The sequence below is a fragment of the Camellia sinensis genome, chromosome 15, assembly GCF_055761805.1.
Source record: "Camellia sinensis isolate YWXY chromosome 15, ASM5576180v1, whole genome shotgun sequence".
In the NCBI taxonomy this organism is placed as follows: Eukaryota; Viridiplantae; Streptophyta; class Magnoliopsida; order Ericales; family Theaceae; genus Camellia; species Camellia sinensis.
The window spans coordinates 101,524,176-101,543,436 of record NC_138975.1 but is presented as its reverse complement, the minus strand read 5'-3'; the positions used below and the strand labels follow the sequence as shown (position 1 = coordinate 101,543,436).

Below are 19,261 nucleotides of genomic sequence, written 5' to 3'. Positions count from 1 at the left end.
TAAGTGGTTGTTTGGAATGACATAAATAAGTATATTTTTTATCTGCAGAAAAGTAGAGAGGTGATGTGATAGAAAAAAAATAAAAAAATAGATTATTTCTAAGTTGTCAAACTTGACCTTAGTACCTCCGCCTATTGATTAATATATATATATATATATATAACGGTTCTTCTTGTACTTTTTATATCCGTTTGGAAAAATAATCATATAAGAGAAAATATATTATTTTAATTAAATAGAATAAAATGTCATATCTAATTCATAATTATTTTATTTTTTTTAACAAAAATTAAAAAAGTCAAAAAACTTATTACTAACAAGACTTTTTAATCTCAAATTAAAATAATCAAAAACTTAAAAAGGCAACTCACATTTCAAAGGAACTCATGTGTATTATTCTCCCATTGTGTTTTCCAGTCTGTTAAATTCAACCTACTAGATAACAATTTTCTTTTGTTTTTCTTTCCTCATTGTTGATGACTTATAAAAATAGATAGTAAGGCCAAGTTTGTGGACTTTAAAAAAGTTAAAAAGTCAAAAAGTTACTCAAAAAGTTAAAAAGTTAACACTATTTATCAAAAGTCAACAATTACGCCTGCACAACTCCCAATTCAAATTTTTTCCTACAAATCAATTTTTACAATTTTTTATTATACATTTTTCAATAAAAAGTCAAAAAATTAACCCAAACATCCATATTTTCAACCTCAATTTTTTAGTCCAAAAAAACAAAAAATACCCTTTTTTAATCTTCGCAAACTTGACCTAACTTAACAACCCCCGGGTAATATCTGCCTGTCCTTTTCTAAAGTGTGCAGTAATCATCCCAGTGGAGCATCAAATTTGTCTTCCATATTTGTTTACTTGGGCTAAATTACATGAGATTATTAGTTTTGAAATTATCAATCGTTTAGGATTTATACTTTATTTTATGTTTGGCATGTTTGGATTACGAGGAGATTAGTGAAATCTGATCTTATCCCATTTTGTTTAGAATCACTAATGATCATAATTTAAGAATATTTGTATTTTGTAAATCTCTTAATTTGAATAGACGATTTTAATCTCTTATTATGTATCCCACTCTTATAGTAAGACTCGATAGTTTCACCACATAGGGGACATAAATTGTCAAAATATGAAATTTTACTTTTGTATCCGAACATGAGATTTCAAATTAACCAAAATAAATAGTCTAATCGAGTAATGATACATACCTCTAATTTAACAGCTCTAAATAGAGTACTAGTGAGGTGGAAGAGAGAGAGATAGAGAGAAGAGTGCGGGCCCTACCTTCACATGGGTGCTCTCCACATCATTAGAGTTGCATTAAAGCTTTCAAATTAGAATTCTCAAATATTATTGAATTTGAAATCTGTACTCTTATTTAGCATCTCCAGTAGTCCAGTGATTTTGATATGGGGGAATTTCAATTCATGTTCTGAGTAATTATTGTAAATAAGTAATAAATTTTATAAAAGGAAAATGATGCTATATACACCATATCACAAATCGACATGATTTTATTACAAAATTTCATAACACCAATTGCAAATTAGATTAACAAAATGTTCAAAATTCTGTAGTTGATGTTATAAAAGTTTGTGACTGGTTACGACATTTTTTGTTATATTAATTTGTGACGAGATTATATATTTTGTGATTGATATTATAAAATTTTGTGATAAAGTTACGTTAATTTATGGTAGGGTGCATATGCACACCATAAGCTTTCCCATAAAAAATATTAATAATTAAAATCATAAAATTTTTCATTAATTTGTAATAGGTTTTTAAAATTTTGACTAAAACTTAAATTCCCCTTTTGTTATTTTTACACAAGGCCTATTTTAGGAAGTGTATGTTTTTGTTAAAAAAAAAATTTAAAAAGTCATTACAAAAAGTTAATTCCATTTTTATACTTTTTTTTTTCAAATAACTTTTCATAAAAAGTGAAAAACTCAGTTAAAAAAAATCAATTTCCAAAACAATCCTAATTTGAGAATTTCCAAAACGGGGGTTTTGGGAATTACCAACCCTATTTTGCCAATTTTCAAAACAACCTAAAAAAGCTCATATATATACTTAAAATAATACTATAATTTGGCAACCATAATTTTAAATTTTGGCCAATAGTTCCTTGAGCCTTTTTTTTTTTGGATAATGGAAAGGATATCTATGTAAACTTCATCAAAATTGATTTTGACTTTTTTAATGTTTTAATTTATATAATACTTAATTTATTCTTTTATTAATAATTTATTAGTCATATTGATAAATAAAAAAATGAAAATTTTATATCTTTTAGATTGAAATTTGTAATATATTTTTCTGTTATCCTTGTATTTTCATGTGCCTTTAGCACATGACCCTTTTGATGTGGACGGGTTGTGCTAATTGATTATGCTTCTTCAATTGGGTAGATGAGATTTGATGTGGATGGCTTGTGCTAATCGATTATGTTTCTCCATAGCCACCGCCTCCTCTTTCTCCCTCTTTTGTTGTCGCCGGATTCGCCTTAGCCACTGCTTTCACTGACTCTTCTTTGCCGCCTCTTCCTCGCCGGTCTTCTCCATCGTCGGATTTGCTTGATTGTGGGTCTATCTTGTTTGGTTTTACTTTTGTTTGTTTTTTGGTTTTTCTTTCAACGGTTTGTGTTGTTTCTGAGTTTGTTTGGTTCTTAGAGTCCACCTGTGCGTGTTTGTTTAGCTTACCCTCATTGTGGTTGGGATTTATGATTTATTTTGGACATGCTCTATTGTCGAACTTTTATGATTGACTCTGCATTGCGGTACGAGCACGAGTACGATATGTACGTCTGAATATTTTCATAGTTTTCTTCCTTGGTGCTTCTTGCATTATTTTCTCTTTGTTTGGTGTTAAATGGACTCTTGTAAATGCCGTTTTGGCTTTATTAAATGAAATTTCTCTTCCGATCAAATAAAATAAAATAAAATAAAAAAACGAAGGAAAATATATGTTTCACAGTAAAAGCATGGTGAAATTTCATTGTGTGGGGACATTTTTTTAATTTATTTTTTTCCAATTAATGATATTGAAATTTTGAAGTTACACATATATTTAGGAATATTTACAATTAATTTCATAATTTTTCGAGCAAGTTTATTTTTTAATTACTTTTGTTCTTGTTTATTTAATTTTTATGTTTAAGAACATGAGAAATTTTATATGAAAATTCGAAAGTGTTGTGATCATTGTGGTGGTTAGTAAAAGGTTAGTGGAAGCACTTTTATAATTAAACATAGTGAAATTTCTCTACACATGGATATATATATATATATAAAATCTAATTATTGGAAATGATTTTTTTAAAACTGTTTTATGTGCATTTAAACATATATTGAGGAACATCCAAAATTAAGTTCATGATTTTTGAAGAAATTCAATTTTTTTATTTATCAATTTTGGGAGTTATTTTATTTTATTTTATATTTAAAACAAGAAGAAAATTGATATGAAAAATCGGAAGTGTTGTGATTATTATGGAAACATTTTTATATTTGCAGTGAAATTCACTGCATGAAGCTTTTTTTTTCATTTTTTAAATCTAATTAATGGAATTTGAATTTTAAAAATTGTTTCATATGCATGATTGGCATATTTAAGAACATTTAGAATTTCATGATTTTTTGAAGCAAGTTGTTTTTTTTTTCTTCTTAATATTATTATCAATTCTAGGTCTTGTTTATTTAGTTTTTATATGTAAAATCATAAAGAACTTGGTATGAAAATTGGAAAGAGGTGATCATTATGGTGGTTAGTAAGCGTTGTTTGGAAACTTGGGTTGGGAGTTTCCTTTCGGATAAAATAGCCAATTAAAACAAAATATGTTAAAATAGTTAATAAGACAAAATGTTATATCCAAACTTTAATCATTTCACTTTTTCTCTCACAAATTGTAGTGGCAATATTTTATTGTCCAAACTAATGGTAACATAGTAAAATTTTATTGTGTTAATGTTAGCTATGGCAATGAAATTTCACAATGTTTGTTTTCTTCATAATTTATCATCAACATAAATACTATTCCTGAGATGATTTAAAAAATACTTAATTCTATCACAAACAAATTTATACAACAAAACTTGTGGAATTTCAAATTTTAAAAAAATAAAAAATTGAAATTATGCAGCAGAGGTATTTTGTGTAAAAGAAGTGTGCAATGTCCTCAGTACATCAAAACTTCACATGTCCTTTTCGCAATAAAATTTTCGGTTCCGATTCGTAGCTCGAATTTTTCGTGGCTCGAGTGGCTTGAAATTCCAAAACGACGTCATTTTAGGATTTTTTTTATTCTCTTACCGGTAAGATAATATTTTTTATACCATTCGCGCCATTCGAGCCTCACTTCCTCGAGTTACGGAGCATTTTCCTAAAATTTTACAATGAGGGGATTACAAAAAAAACCGCTAATCTAATTGTGTAAATCCCATTTCTTCTATTTATTTAACACCATGCCAAATCTAACACAGAGAGAGAGAGAGAGAACTATAAAATTTTAGCAATGCTATAATTTAGCAGTGGGAATGACATTCCATTAAAAAGCTTAGAAGTTGCGTTTTTTCGTCAAATTTTAACAATGACATTTCAAATGGCAGACTATTGAAGATGTTCTTATGGCCTTTTCCTAAAAGATGTTGTAAGAGCAACTTCATTGATCATTTTGATGGCAATACTAAAGTTCGCATACCATAGGACTGAAATGTCAAATTTTATGAATGTTAAAATAACTATAATTTGGCATGCTACTTTTCCAAAATGTTAAATTTTAACAGTATTAGTGTAAATAGAGCTAAATTATTTGAGTCTTGTAAATGAAATGTCACTAACTATTATTGGTGACATTTCAGTCCTATGATCAAGATAAATTTTAACGGATGCATAAAATTTAGTGCAAGTACAAATTAATAAAAATCTTGAAACAACAGAATAAGTCACAATAATTTTACAAGAGTAAGGACATATAAACAAGAGATTCATACATAATGATATGACTCAATGTGTATCTTTCATTTTGAAATAAAATATTCATAAAGACGAATTCGTTTATAAGAATAATATTGGTACATCATTCTTGTAACTTGTAAACTTTTTTGTATAAATGAAATATAATGATAGGAACCAATGGTAAGCAATATAGGCCCCGTCTGTTTAGAGAGTTAGACGGCAGATTGTGATTGGTAGTGAAGTGGGACCCACTAATATTGTATTTGTTTTGAGAGATGGGGAGAGGATTGATAGTGAGCCCCGGATTAGGATGGGCCTCCCCAAGGGAATTCGGATGGGACTCCAGGACTTGGTATTAGAAAAATAGTCCGGCGGACTAGAAATTTTTTTTTTATTTATTTTTTATTTTATTTTTTACATGTCGGGTATTTTTTTTTTTTTGAACATTAATGTTTAATTTTTTGTATTTTTTGTTAAGTAAAAATCATTATTTTATTTTTTTTCTGGAAATTTTTTATTTTATTTTTATTTTTTAAATTTTTTTTACATGTTGGGTATTTTTTTCAAAACATTAATGTTTAATTTTTTTTTTGTATTTTTTGTATTATTTTATATTTATTTTATATAAAAATAATTTGACAAGCCCTACACTAACAACTATCATCAAAACAAATACAATTTTACTTAATCCCCTCACTAACAATTCCCTCACTATTAATCCCCTACATTCTATATCTGAAAACAAACGGGACCATATGGAGAAGTATTAAACAAGCAAAAAATCAACACCCAAATAATGACATAATAATGTAATAATGCAAAGAGTAATAGCATGCAATTTCATTCCAAAAAGGCCACAAGTTCTGTCCAGTCATAGTGCCTCACCATCCTCATCTAGATATTTGGAATCAGTACCCTCTATCCTATTCCATTCCTTTGCAGATTGATCTTCTATAATAAAGTTGAGGTCGAAAACCGACAATTTTTTCTTTTGTGAAAACAAAATGAATAGGCATGGAAGTTTAGATTGTTTAATTATGTTTGGCCACCCCTATTTCAAAATAATTTTCTTTAGATACTATATTTACACATACAGGATTCCTTTGAAGATATATATATATATATATATTAATAGTTAATTATTATCCCTTCCCTTGTTTCCCTTATTTAGGTATCCCTTCCCTTGTTTCCCTTATTTAGGTCTCATTTGTCAATTATATATTTTAGTCAAAAAGTCATTATAAGTTGTCATATCACTCTTTATATTTTTTTACACATCTTTTCGTAAAAATTTAAAAAGTTACTAAAATAGTCTGTTCCCAAATGAGGCCTTGGTGGACAAAGAAATTTTTTTTTCCTTGTCCTTCTTTTACTTAAGGGAAAACTTATGGTACACACTCTTTTACTATTAGAAAAGTTATAATTTTTGTGGTGTTAGCAACGAACCATTATAGTTATGTTATGAAAGGACACACCATAAGAAAGTCTTAATTATGAATCATTGTGGTCAAGTCATGTATGGGGGAAAATATGCTTTGCTTATGTACTTTTTTTGTCCAAGCTTTGCTTTGCTCCAAACTATGTCGCACGGCCTGAAAGCACAACGTCGGACGGTCGTTAGGATAGCTTTGTGTAATGAAAGATTGTAGACCTCTGGCATGGAGCAGCCGCAAGGCATATATAGTTTCCACGTGCACTACCTTGTTCGTCCTTTTTTGGACGTATGGACATACTATTCTCTCTTTGCCTTACACGTGTTCACGCCAAAACTGCAAAACATTATTAACCAAACCTCCAAATGATATTGACGCATATGGATGGCGGGTTTTCCTCCTCACACTTGGATTGGGCTACGTAGCTCACACCTACTGAGATAACTTTTGCTCAGTTCGCGACGAGCATACACTAGACCAAACTGGTTGTGGTCAAACTATCACACACCACTTTCCCAACTTGGTCTGCTTGACTGGCACCTCGATCAAGCTGTGGGTAACTCATCCCAGCCAGAACTTGCAACTCGGTAGAAGTCTTATTACCTCGACCTCTCATCGGTCTGGCATAGGGGTTTAATCAACACGTTCAGCTCAGTCGTGGCTGAGATGCCCACTTCGGCCACTTCATTAGCCTGGTTAAAACCTTGCTCACCTTCCAAGGCAAATCTTGCTTAAGTCTAGAGTTTGGCAAAAGTCATTGGACACCAAACCTTAGCCTTGTTGAAAACAAGGCCGCTATTTAGCCCGACTAGACATCTCGATCCTATACTTGGGCGCCTTTCCAGTTTGGTTGAGAGATCTTAGAGCATAGCCTAAATCTGACTTTGCTTGGCCCATTTGTTCGACAGAAATCCCTTCTCAATTACCCCTGAATCCCGTCTACTTTAGCATGACTGGGATCACTTCTCGTGGCCGAGGTAACCTTGTCCAGTTTCTAAAGCTAGCCTAGTGGAAGTCCACTTCAACCTGACCTTTTCACTTACCACACTAACACCACGTCGCTTCAATTTCATGTGGCACATCCTCAATGGATTCGTGTAACCCTTTATCTATCGTGCACGGGTTTCCAAAATTTGAATTATGGCACATTTTCACTTTTCGATATATATAGGTGGGACATACACAAACCTCCCCCACTGACACTGTTCATCTTCCCCAATAGAAAAGTTTTGGAACCAAAGCAACCATCATTGATTTCTTGCATCTCACATCCAAATCAAAGCATTCCTTTTGCGAATAGTGCACCGTCACTGTCGTCGTAGCATTCCTCACTAATCAAAGTGTAGATTGGAGTCCTAACCCATAAGTTTTTCATGTCCTTTATGTTTTTCCTTTTATCATTCATGGTGTTCTTGATGTTCCTGAGCCCTAGTTGTGATACCCGCATTCAAAACATAATAATATCACCCAAAACCATTGAAAACTTGGTTAAACAAGAGTTTCAAACCATCTTGAGTGTTAATTGGCCCCCTGATTCTTCATCATTCAACACACTATTCATCTTCTAAGATGAAGACGGAAGGACCTGCGCCAAATTAGGCAAAAATCCACTTTTTGATCCAAAATCATAACTTAACCGGGCAAATATCATGTTCGTGACAGTTGGGATGGGGACCGAGTTGCAGCTCAACCAAGTCACCTAATGCAATGCACGACCGAGCTACTATCTAGTTCATTTCTGCGGCCGAGCTGAAACAAAGCCATCCGTGCGACCGAACTAAAGGCCTAAGCATGTTATGCGACCGTGCTGGAATTTAGCTCACCTGTGTGACCGAGCTAAAACCCAGCTCATTTGTGTGATCAAGCTAAAATCCAGCTTACCTGCGTGATTGAGCTAAAATCCAGCTTATTTGGGTGACCGAGCTAAAATTTAACTCATCTTCGCGACCGCGTTACCACTTGCACTTAATTTTGATTTTCCACCATGCAAAATCCTAGAAGACCAAGCACACCAACACAAGCGCTCTCAAAGGCCGAGCAGTCGTTGTACATAATTTGACCGACACATTCTGCCGATCAGATTACGCCAAGCTCCATAGAACGCTATCACTTCTTTGTAAACACGCCGAGAGGATTAGCGGAGTTTTGTAAATATTACGGCGTTCCAGCAGACGTTCATTTTGAACTAGGCAAAGAAAACATTTTTCCTTAGGGTAGAACAGATGCTTGCCTCTTTACCATGCTGTCGATAGTAGAAAGAGGGCTCCGTTTTTCGATTCAACCCTTAATCTGTGAGATCCTGAGACGAATCGGGTTGTGCCCCACACAAGTGTCCACCAACACATTCAAAATAATAAACGGAGTTACCGAGCTGAATCGGCTGCTTGATTTGAACTTAGGTCTGGTCGAGATATTGCTCCAATCCACACTTGGCCATATAACTGATGGTTTTAATTGGTACTTAAAAATAAGATTGGGTCGCGAACGCTTGGTGACTGGCACATCGGACAAAGACTTGCATGATGACAATTTGTTTTGGGTGACCAGCAACTACGAGACTGCTGATGTGCTGGTACATAAGCAAAAAGAAAGGTTCAACAAGTAAGCTAAATTCAACTGGTCAAATTGTTTGGATTTTTTATTCTGAGCTAACTAATTTTTCTTTCACAGATATCGCTGAGCTACAAGCACTGTATCCTTATCCCAATGAATAGGTAGTGAGAATCATACTAAGATACAAAAAGCATAGTTGCCATGATTTTCTTGGTTACGGACCGACTTACCAGTATTCAACAAAGCAAGGTCACCAACTTCTTAGCAGAACCTTCTCCTCCTCCAGATCTAAATCTTCCAGATGTTTCACTTATTTGTTTAATCGAGAATGAAAAAATGACGAAAAGAAACCAGATCAAGAACCTCATCCTGTTACCTCCTTTGATCCACTGACCAGCTCATCGTCGTCCGCGCCGCTAATTGGTCAAAATTCAAGAACCGTACTGGCCTTGGCTTCCACCGCTATTCAAGCGGGCTTGCACAACTGATTATTCAACTGAGCTAGTCGCCGAGCTAAGCACTAAACAGTTGGTTGAGGAGGTTGAACCAACGCCTGCCTGGTAGCCCGAGCTAAAGCACCAGGAAAAGGACATCCCAGCGAATGCTTCCATCACTGGGGGCAAAGAGCACCTTCTTGCCTTTGACCTAACTAAAGCGTTACTGCTGTCAGTCGACATGATGGGGAGCCACCATGTTCTAGATACCCAGATGCAAGTCCGTGATAAAATCCATGGCTAAGGTAAGTGTCTTTACGAAAATTGTTTAACTGTTTGCTCGGCCACCCCTTCTAACATTTTTGTCTTGCAGGCAATTTAGAAGACCTATCTTGTGATGGATTGAGTTGTTAAGCTACGACAGAAAGTGGCTGACAAGATCACGCAAGGGAAGTAATTTAAAACCCAGTTGGGTGCAAGCTAATGCCTCATAGGAGATTGCCAATGATGATGATAATGTCAAGCTTTTCGGCCAACTCGCTAAAGCCGAGCAAGAGAAGGATACGGTGTGCGCCGAGTAGGAGAAGCTGAGGAAAGAGAAGTCTAACACCAAGAAGAAAGCTGAGGATAAGGGCTTCAAAAAGGCCGATGAAAGCTATACCAAGCAGGTCGACGCCACTAAGGGCATCTTCTTCAAGTCTAGCTGAGAAGGTCGGGTGTAATGACTCGAATTCTAATTCACATTGGATTGATATAAAGTGGTGCCCGTCACCTTAAAACTTGTATGGTTGTTGGACTCTTGGTATTGATGGGTTGACAAGTGAACTTTAAATATTATAATTGAGGACTCTTGAGTGATGTTTGGAACCTTGATTGAAACTTTAACAAGGTATTTAGGTAAGATTAGATCAAAAGCCCCAAGTTTTCGTTTTCTTTTTTAACCAACCTTCACTTTTTTTCCCCTTTCTTCTTCTGTACTTTGAATTTGAATGTGACGCTAGATCCATTGGAAAGCTTGTTTCCAGGGCTTCAATTTGGACACAAGAATGACCTAAAACGGAGTCCGAACGAGAGAGTTACACCTGTTTGAATTTTGAGTTTCTGTGCTGAAGCATGCTCGCTCGAGCGAACTGCGCGATTTTCAGAGATTCTGGGAGCGTGTTTTCTAGGCTCGAGCCAAGCTTCCTTCGCTCAAGAGACCAAGTCGCTAACAGACATTATAAAGTGACTTTTTGGCCCAAAAACTTTACTTTTCTCTCTCTCTCTTCTCCTCCCATCTTCCAAACTGGAAAGCCTAACTTTCCAAACTCTTGATTTCTCTACTTTTTACCAAATATTCAGCCCAAATCTTTCAAGAAGGTTGAAGAACAGGCATGGATCAAGACTTTTACCGATTATTTTGTGATTTCATTAAAGTTTGAAGATAGGTCTTCACCCTTAGCTTCCAATCTTGAGGTAGGGGTCCTAGTTCTTCTTCAATACTTGCATTAATAGATAAATTTGTAGTATTTTGGTTATATAAATACAAAATCTACATTTTTTAGCATATACTGTTACATCATGAGATTTGGGGGCTTAGGGTTTGAAGTGTTGGGGTTCAATTGTTGGGTTAAAATTGGGATTATGAACCTTAGGTGTATATTTTAATTTTTCTTGAAAGTTTTGATTTTTCTTGAAAACCCTAAGTTGATTCATGATGATAATTAATGATTTTGCCTAAATTGAAAGTAGAATCATGAAATTGAGGGGTTGAATCATATATATACAAGTTTAATTGAATTTTGGAAGTGTTTGAAAATCATGTAAAAATTAGCGATTGAACCTTTATTATGGACATTGTAAATCAGGTTATAATATGAAATGAAATTTGGGGGAAAAATATTTGTTAATGATATGGATGACATAAACTTGGTTATGGAATGTTGAAATGAGATTTAAGAATTTACCTTGAATTATGTTGATTTGCATTTAGTGTTGTTGAATTAAGTTGTGTTGACTTATGTTGAATGGAATTGTGTTGAATCATGTTGGGTTGTGTTGAATTGTGTTGTGTTGGGTTGTGTTGAGTCGGGTTGAGTTGTGTTGGATGGTGTTGTGTTGGTACCTGCGCGGGGAGTTAAAAATGTTTTTTGGGGCCCACGTCCCGCCGTATAGTAGTCGACAAATATGGGGGTGGTTGTGAATTAAATGTGCCCAATTGTCCTGTCTAGGCTTATTGCTGGACGAATATGGGAAAAATGATTTTTGGGTGTTCACACAGTCCCGCCGTATAGTAGCCTTCAAAAGTGGAAAAATAATTTTTGGGTGTCCACATAGTCGTGCCGTATAATAGCCGGCAAAAGTGGAAAAACGGATGGTTTGCGAAAATGTTTTGGGTGCCCACGTCCCGCCGTATAGTAGCTGGCAAATGTGGGGGATGGTTTTAAAATGTTAAAAAATGGTTTTTGGAAGTTTACTTCCCGCTGTATAATAGTCGGCAAAAGGTGGAAAGTGTTATGGATTGGGTGCTCGTTATCCCGCCGTAGTAAGTCGGCAAAAGGTGGATTGTGTTGAGATAAGTGTTGAGAAGTGCGTTGAGTTGAGGATGTTATTTATGACTTGTGATAAATCGGTGAAATTGCAAATTGATGTGTAATTTGGTATAAAGAGGAAATATACATAGACATTATTTGTAAAGAATGGAACCCAAAAATGGGTAAGGGGATTATGGATTGGTGATGGTGGACATAATGAATTAGTGTGACAATAAAGGTAAATTATGAGTATTGTTCTGTAAATATAATGAGAGATTGAATTGAAAGGGGTTTATTAATCTTGTGTTATCTTGAAATGAAATTTGAGAGTGTAATTAACGGTGTGAATTGAGTATAGGAGAATTGTTAATGAATCAAAGAGGGAACTTGAACTTGAAGTTATGGAGTTCTAAATAAATATAATGAGTAAAAAAGAAGAACGAAAGAAAAAGAGGAATATTAAAATTGGAAATTAAATGAGAAATATTTTGGGAATTGGTTAATAATTTTTAAATAATGTTGTTTCTCGAATATGTTTGTTTCACAAGGATCTATGGTTATCTAATGTTAATGGATAATTTTTAATGGGTGAAGGTTTTTTTTAAAGCATTTAAATAATTTTTTTGAGAAAATGGTACCTTTTTTTTTTTTTTTTTTTTTGATCAAGAGAAAAATGATACTTTACTTATGATATTTTGAAATTATAAAATGTCACCCTACTATATGGTATCACCCTGCATGCATGATCATTTCTATTTGTGTGTTAGTTATTGATTCAGAACTATGAAATTCCTACTGGGCATTAGTGCTCACCCCTTGTTGTTTTATCTTTTTACAGAAAGAAAGTTTGGATTCTTTGATTGAAGAATTATGGAGTCGTTGAGTCCCTTTTGTATAACTTCATAGTAGATGTAAAGGAAATGGATCTTGTATTTGTATTTATTTATTTGTAGCTTCACAGTAGGAGATTGGCATGTATTGTTGTCATTATAATACTCTTTGAGAGAGAGAGAACTTGTATGATTGTATTTCTATTACTCAAGAGTAATAGATATTTAAAAAAAAAAAAAAAAGAACCTAAATTACAGGCTTTTAGTAATGTTTCCAAGTAATTAAAAATTTGGGGCGTGACATCGGGCACGAGCCATTGACCGAGGTGTTCACCACTCAAGAGGAGCTCAGTGGGAGCAAAGAGGATGCTACTAACGAACAAGAGAATACTGCAACCGCAAAGGATTTTGCTAATGACCTGTCTCTGTTGGTTTTATTTTGTTTTGATTTTCTTTCTTTTTTCTTCTGTTTTTGAACCGTGTAACTAGGCTGTTTGCCCATACTTATGTACTTGAATTATTTAATCAATGAAAACTTCGCAACTTTTTGTCATATATGATTCCAAATTAATGTATGAGCCAACAATAACACCTTGAGAGAAAACTTTGAACAAAACACCAACTCAACTTGTTGAGCAAAAATTAGCTCGACAAGGAGTTCTCTGTTGAATAAAACATCAACTTCAACTTGTCGAGCAAAATCAACTCTGCAAAAAGCTTTAAGTGGAACATCAACTTATCTTGCCAAGCAAAATCAGCTCAGCAAGGAATTTTGAGTCGAACAAAACATCAATTCAACTTGTCAAGCAAAATTAGTTCAATGAAAAGCTTTAAGTTGAACAAAACATCAACTCGTCTTGAGCAAGATCAGCTTGGCAAGAAACTTTGAGTTGAACAAACATCAACTCAACTTGTCGGGTAAAATCAGCTTGGCAAAAAGCTTTAAGTTGAACAAAACATCAACTTGTCTTGCCGAACAAAATCAGCTCAGCAAGGAACTTTGAGTTAAACAAAACATCAACTCAATTAGCTTGGCAAAAAGCTTCAAGTTGAACAAAACATCAATTCATCTTACCGAGCAAAATCAGTTAGGCAAGGAACTTTGAGTTAAACAAAACATCAACTCAACTTGCCAGGCAAAATCAGTTCAACAAAAAGCTTTAAGTTGAACAAAACATCAACTCATCCTGCCAAGCAAATTCAACTCGGCAAGGAACTTTGAGTTGAACAAAACATCAACTCAACTTGTTGGACAAAATCAACTCGGCGAAATTTTTAAGTTGAACAAAACATTAACTCATCTTGCAAAGCCAAATTAACTCGGTAAGGAAATTTGAGTTGAATAAAACATCAACTCAACTTGCCGAGCAAAATCAGCTGGGCGGCTTGTTGCCCCTTGTCACGACAATATATCAGAAGAGAGTGAAAAAAATACAACAACTTTCATGTGAAGTAAATTATTGTTTCCATTACATTAACAAATTTACAACAAAGATTGGAAAAATTACATCATGAAATGATGGGGTCACATTGAAAGCATAACTAGAAGTAAAATAACTTCAGATTTGATGTGTTCCATGGCCTGGGTATGGCTTGGCCATCTACACCTTCCAAGTAATATGCCTCTTTGCCTACCAAATCAGTTATCTTGTAAGGTCCTTCCTAGTTTGCTCTCAATTTTACTGCGCCTGATACTAGGATGTTGCCAATCACTTTGTGCAAGACCCAATCCCTAATCTTGAACTGCTTGGGATGGACAATCTTGTTGTACTTCTTGGACATCTCCTATTGGTATGTCACGACATGGATGAGCGATTTTTCCCTCCGCTCTTCTACATGATCTAACTCTAGAGCAATGACTTCTACATTTAAGTCCAGTTCAAAATTTTCACTACAAATGGTTGGCATGCCGACCTCAAGTGGCATGACTAGTTCCATGCCATATGCCAAGGCAAAAGGCGTCTCCCCGGTCGAACCTCTTGGCGTTGTTTAAGTAAGCCCAGAGGATATCAAGAAGTTCCTCGGTCTATTTTTCCTTTGCTTTCTCCATCATTTTCTTTAATCCATCAAGAATGATCTTGTTTGACGCTTTGGCTTGGCCATTCGATTAAGGATAGGCCGGTGTTGAATTGTAGGATTCTATCTTTAACTCCTCGCAGAATCCTATAAATAGATTTCCATCAAATTAGGTGTCGTTATCAAAGATCAAGGCCTTAGGGATTCCGAACAGTGTTATTATGTTCTGCCAGACAAATTTCTTCATACCTTTCTCCTTAATAGTTGCCAGACGTTCAGCTTCGACCCATTTGATGAAGTAATCTATTGTTGTGATGAAGAGCTTGCGGTTGCCTGGCGCGGTTAGGAGTGATTCCACTATGTCTAGCCCTCATATTGCAAATGACCAAGGACTTGCAAGAGGAAGGAGTTCTCTGGTTGGTTGATAAATCTGGTGTGCAAACTTTTGGCATTTTTCATATTTTCTCACGTATTTCTACCCGTCGGCTTGCATGCATGACCACCAATACCCTTGTGAAATAGCTCAGTAAGCCAGAGATCTTCTGCCAATGTGGCTTCCACACATACCTTCATGGATTTTAAAAAGAAAGGTTAGACTTTGCTTGGATGGACGCATTTCAAGTATGGCCCTGTGAAGGATTTCTTGTACAAGGCACCAGACGGTGAAAGCCAAAACCACTCAGACTTAACCCGTATTTTGTTTCTTTCTTTCTTGTCAGTCGACAAAACTCTGTCCTTCAGAAAGATTATGATAGGGTTCATCCAAGATGGCCTTAGCTCGGCACAAAGGGCTTATGTTGCTTTTGGTTCTTCAATGTTAGGCCTTGGAAGGTATTCAATTAATAGAGGGTTAGGTGTTGATATGTCGACCATAGAAGCCAAATCGGCTAGCTCATCTGCCCGGCTATTCCCTTCACGGACAATTTGTTCAACTCTAATCGCTTGAAACTTCTTGAGTTCCTCCCTTACTAGGGTCTGGAATTTGGCCATTCTACTATCATTCGCCTCGTATTCTCTAGATACTTGGTTGACAATGAGCTGGGAGTCACTATAAACCATTAGCTTGGATGTTTTTAGCCAGAATGCACTTTTTATCCCAGCTAGCAATGCCTCATACTCAGCCTCATTGTTTGATGTTGGGAAGCCAAGCGTGATTGAATGTTCTATGGTCAAACCATCTGACGAGATCAAAACAATGCCTAGTCCAGCAGCATGTTTGCTTGAAATACTATCGACAAAAAGTTTCCATATTTCTTCAACGATCAACTTCCAACATTCTGAAGGATCTTGAGATTTTTGAAGAGCCAAGTGTTCTCTGTCTTTATTGCTTGGCTTAACTGTTTGTAGGAAAATATCTTTGCTTAGTGGCTTAGTTATTTCTACTTTAAGCGCGCCATCATTGATTGCAACTTGCATAACCTATTCCCCCTCTAACGATGCATTGTTAGGTCTAACAAGTTATCTTGTTATTTCCAAACTCACCAGTGCATTGCTAGATCCTGGTTGCTCTTTAATTGGTAGGTTAACGGTCTCCCGTGCAACTTCTACAACATTTTTCCCGCTTTGTTCGGCTAGTGGGTGAGGATTAGTTGGAGACGGTGTAGGCTATGAAATTTCCGTGGTGTCCACGTCGCTTTCTCCAGTTGCGTCGGGTGAGTCCTCAGTGAGAACTTTGCAATGAAGTTAGCCAATGTTTGGGCTTTAATGGCCGTTCTAGGCTAGAACTTGATGTCGAATTGCCCCAATTCGGCTGCCTACTTCAGAATCTGACCAAAGAAGTCTGCCATCTCAAAGAAGGCCTTCAATGGAAATTCCGTTAGCATGACGATTGTATAGGCATGTAAATAATGTGCCAATTTCCTAGAATCCATCATTAGTTCCAAGGCAAGTTTTCCCAACGGTAAGTATCTTGACTCTGCTGGGAGAAAGGTTTTGCTCACATAGAAGATTGGGAAGTGATGTATGCCTTCGGTCCTGATAAGCACCACATTAATGGCATGTTAGGAGACGGCCAAATAAAGGAAGAGTTCTTGACCTAGTTTCGGCGTAACATGGAGTGGCGCGGATGACAAATATGACTTCAACTCTACCTATTCACATCATCATCACAACTTTAGCTTTTGATCTTGAAAGAAAGGACGACAACGATCTGATGACTGGCTTATGAATATATTAAGCGTGGCTGCCATTCAAGTAAGATGTTGTATGTCCTTTGCCGAGTTTGGCCGTTTCAACTCTTGTATGGCCTTGATTTAGGAGGGATCCGCATCAATTCCTCAGCTAGTCACCAAGAACCCAAGAACTTTCCAAACCCCACATTGAAGGCGCACTTAGACCCATTGAGGCGCAATTTGTGTCTGTAGATACCCCATTTTTGACCGTCCTCAAGACTTGGACGTCACCATTGGAACACTTGGTGATTACCCTTGTTTGTGTTCGTCTTGAGTTCCCGGAGGTCTCGATTGCGTGCCTTGCCTTGGGATCTCTCGACTCGACTGTGTTGTGTCTGGTCTTGCACCAAACACTTGTGTTTTGCCTTGGAGGGGCAGGGAATGCCTTGTGAGGCATCCCCATACATCACCGGCCACGGCTTGAGGCCACCGGCCAGTGATTTTATGCCATCGGCAATGTATTTTGCCGGTCGGCACTCTTTGTTGCCGGTCGGCATTGTGTTTGGTCGGCCGACCACTGTTTTTGATCAATCGGCCACTTCTCCTGGCCGAGACCTTTTTTTGAGGGAGCTTGACCCTTTTGAACCTTTTTAGCTTCTTGAGGAAGCTTGAACCTTTTTAGCTTCTCCAGGAAGCTTGACCCTTTTTAGCTTCTCCAAGAAGCTTGACTCTTTTTAGCTTCTCCAAGAAGCTTGACCTTTTTTAGCTTCTTGAGGAAGCTTGACCCTTTTGAACCCTTGGTTTTAGCTTCTTGCAGAAGCTTGAACCTTTTGAACCCTTGGTTTTAGCTTCTTGAGGAAGCTTGAACCTTTTGAACCTTGGTTCTAGCTTCTCCAAGAAGCTTGAACCCTTTGCTCCAAGCTTCTCCAAGAAGCTTGAACCCTTCTAAGCTTCCAAGAGAAGCTTGCACCATTTGCACCCTTATTCTAGCTTCTCCAAGAAGCTTGAACCCTTTGCTCCAAGCTTCTAAGAGAAGCTTGAACCCTTGTCTAGCTTCTCCAAGAAGCTTGACCCCTTTGCCTAGCTTCTCCAAGAAGCTTGGCCCTTTTGCTCCAAGCTTCTAAGAGAAGCTTGACCCCCTTGACCCCCTTGACCCTTTTTTTTGCTTAGCTTCTCTTAGAAGCTTCAAGCCTCCATCTTCTCTATAAATAGAGAGCCTATCTTTCCATTCAAGGGGTTGGAGGAATTTGTCTAAGACAAAAACCATACACTTCCCTCCATATCTCTACATCCCAAGCTCCAAACTCTATTGTTCTTGCTCCATTACACACCACCTCCTATCCTAACACCTCCACCACCACTCTAAGGATCTTGGAGGCCACTTTCAGAGGCTAAAGGAGCTGGTTTTGGTCCAAAAAAGGGGCTGTTTTGCTGAGCTACAAGGGTGAGCACACTTTACCCTCTTTTATCCCCGTTTTTGCACAAGTTTTTAGCCTGTCTTGCTTTCTGTTTTGAGCTTTGTGTATAACATAAAAAAGTTCTATTTTTTTTTTGTGTTTAAGATACTTCATTATGGAAACTTTTGTGTTTGGGGTCGTTTACCCCCTCTTAGGCCTTGTTTGGCCCCATTTTGTGCTATTTTTGGTGAGCTTCGGGACCACCTTGTTTGGGCCTCCTCACCACTGAAATCTTGAGGGATTTCAGTGGTGAGGATGGTGGTTTGAGGTCCTAAGAAGGAGAGGGCCATCCCCTCTCCTTATTGTCTTCATTACTTGCATTTTTGGCCTTACAAAGGGGCCTATGTTTGCACACTTCTTTGGCTCAGTTCAGTCTTTTTTCAGTGGGTTTTAGGACCCTTAGAACTCATTTTCAGAGTTGATTTGGTCTTGCTAAATGTCTATCTTGCATGTGCTTAATAACTCCTTGCATGGCCCTCTAAAGTAACTCATCATTTTTGCATGCCATGGTTGCATATTAGTGGTTATTTGGGCCTATTTTCATATGTTTTATTCACTGATTTTTGATGGTTTGGTGAGATTCCATATGCTTCACACACTTGCCATGTAAACCATGTTTGCTAGCCTATGTTGCATGTTGTTTTTGGCCAAGCATGCTAGATTATTTTGGCTACATTTCATACATGTTTTAGCATTATTTTGGGCTGCATAGGGACTATTCGGGGCTGGTCTCATCATTCGAGCATCGCTTTGCATGTTTATAGTGTATTGCATTTCACTAGCTTTAGTGCTTGAGTCCTTAACAATGCATTACATGAGTGTTTGCATGCTTTTGAGTCATTTTGGAGTCATTTGGCATGCCATTTCAGATCTGGAACATGCACCATTGTATGCCATATTCCCTCTTTGCCATGCTTTGGTAGAGTTGCATTTTTGTGCCTTAAGC

At 36.4% G+C, this 19,261-nt stretch overlaps 1 protein-coding gene across 1 annotated transcript; it reads right to left on the bottom strand.

Annotated features, from left to right (window-relative positions):
- Positions 1–15,539: 15,539 nt before the first annotated feature.
- Positions 15,540–16,163, bottom strand: LOC145813162 (uncharacterized). The gene has a single exon (XM_082908435.1). The coding sequence runs from the start codon at positions 16,161–16,163 to the stop codon at positions 15,540–15,542; it is 624 nt and encodes a 207-aa protein (XP_082764561.1).
- Between the last annotated feature and the right edge of the window lie 3,098 nt (positions 16,164–19,261).

Coding starts and splice junctions, on each gene's coding strand:
- LOC145813162 (XM_082908435.1), bottom strand. CDS start 16,163: ATGCAAGTTGCAATCAATGATGGCGCGCTTAAAGTAGAAATAACTAAG.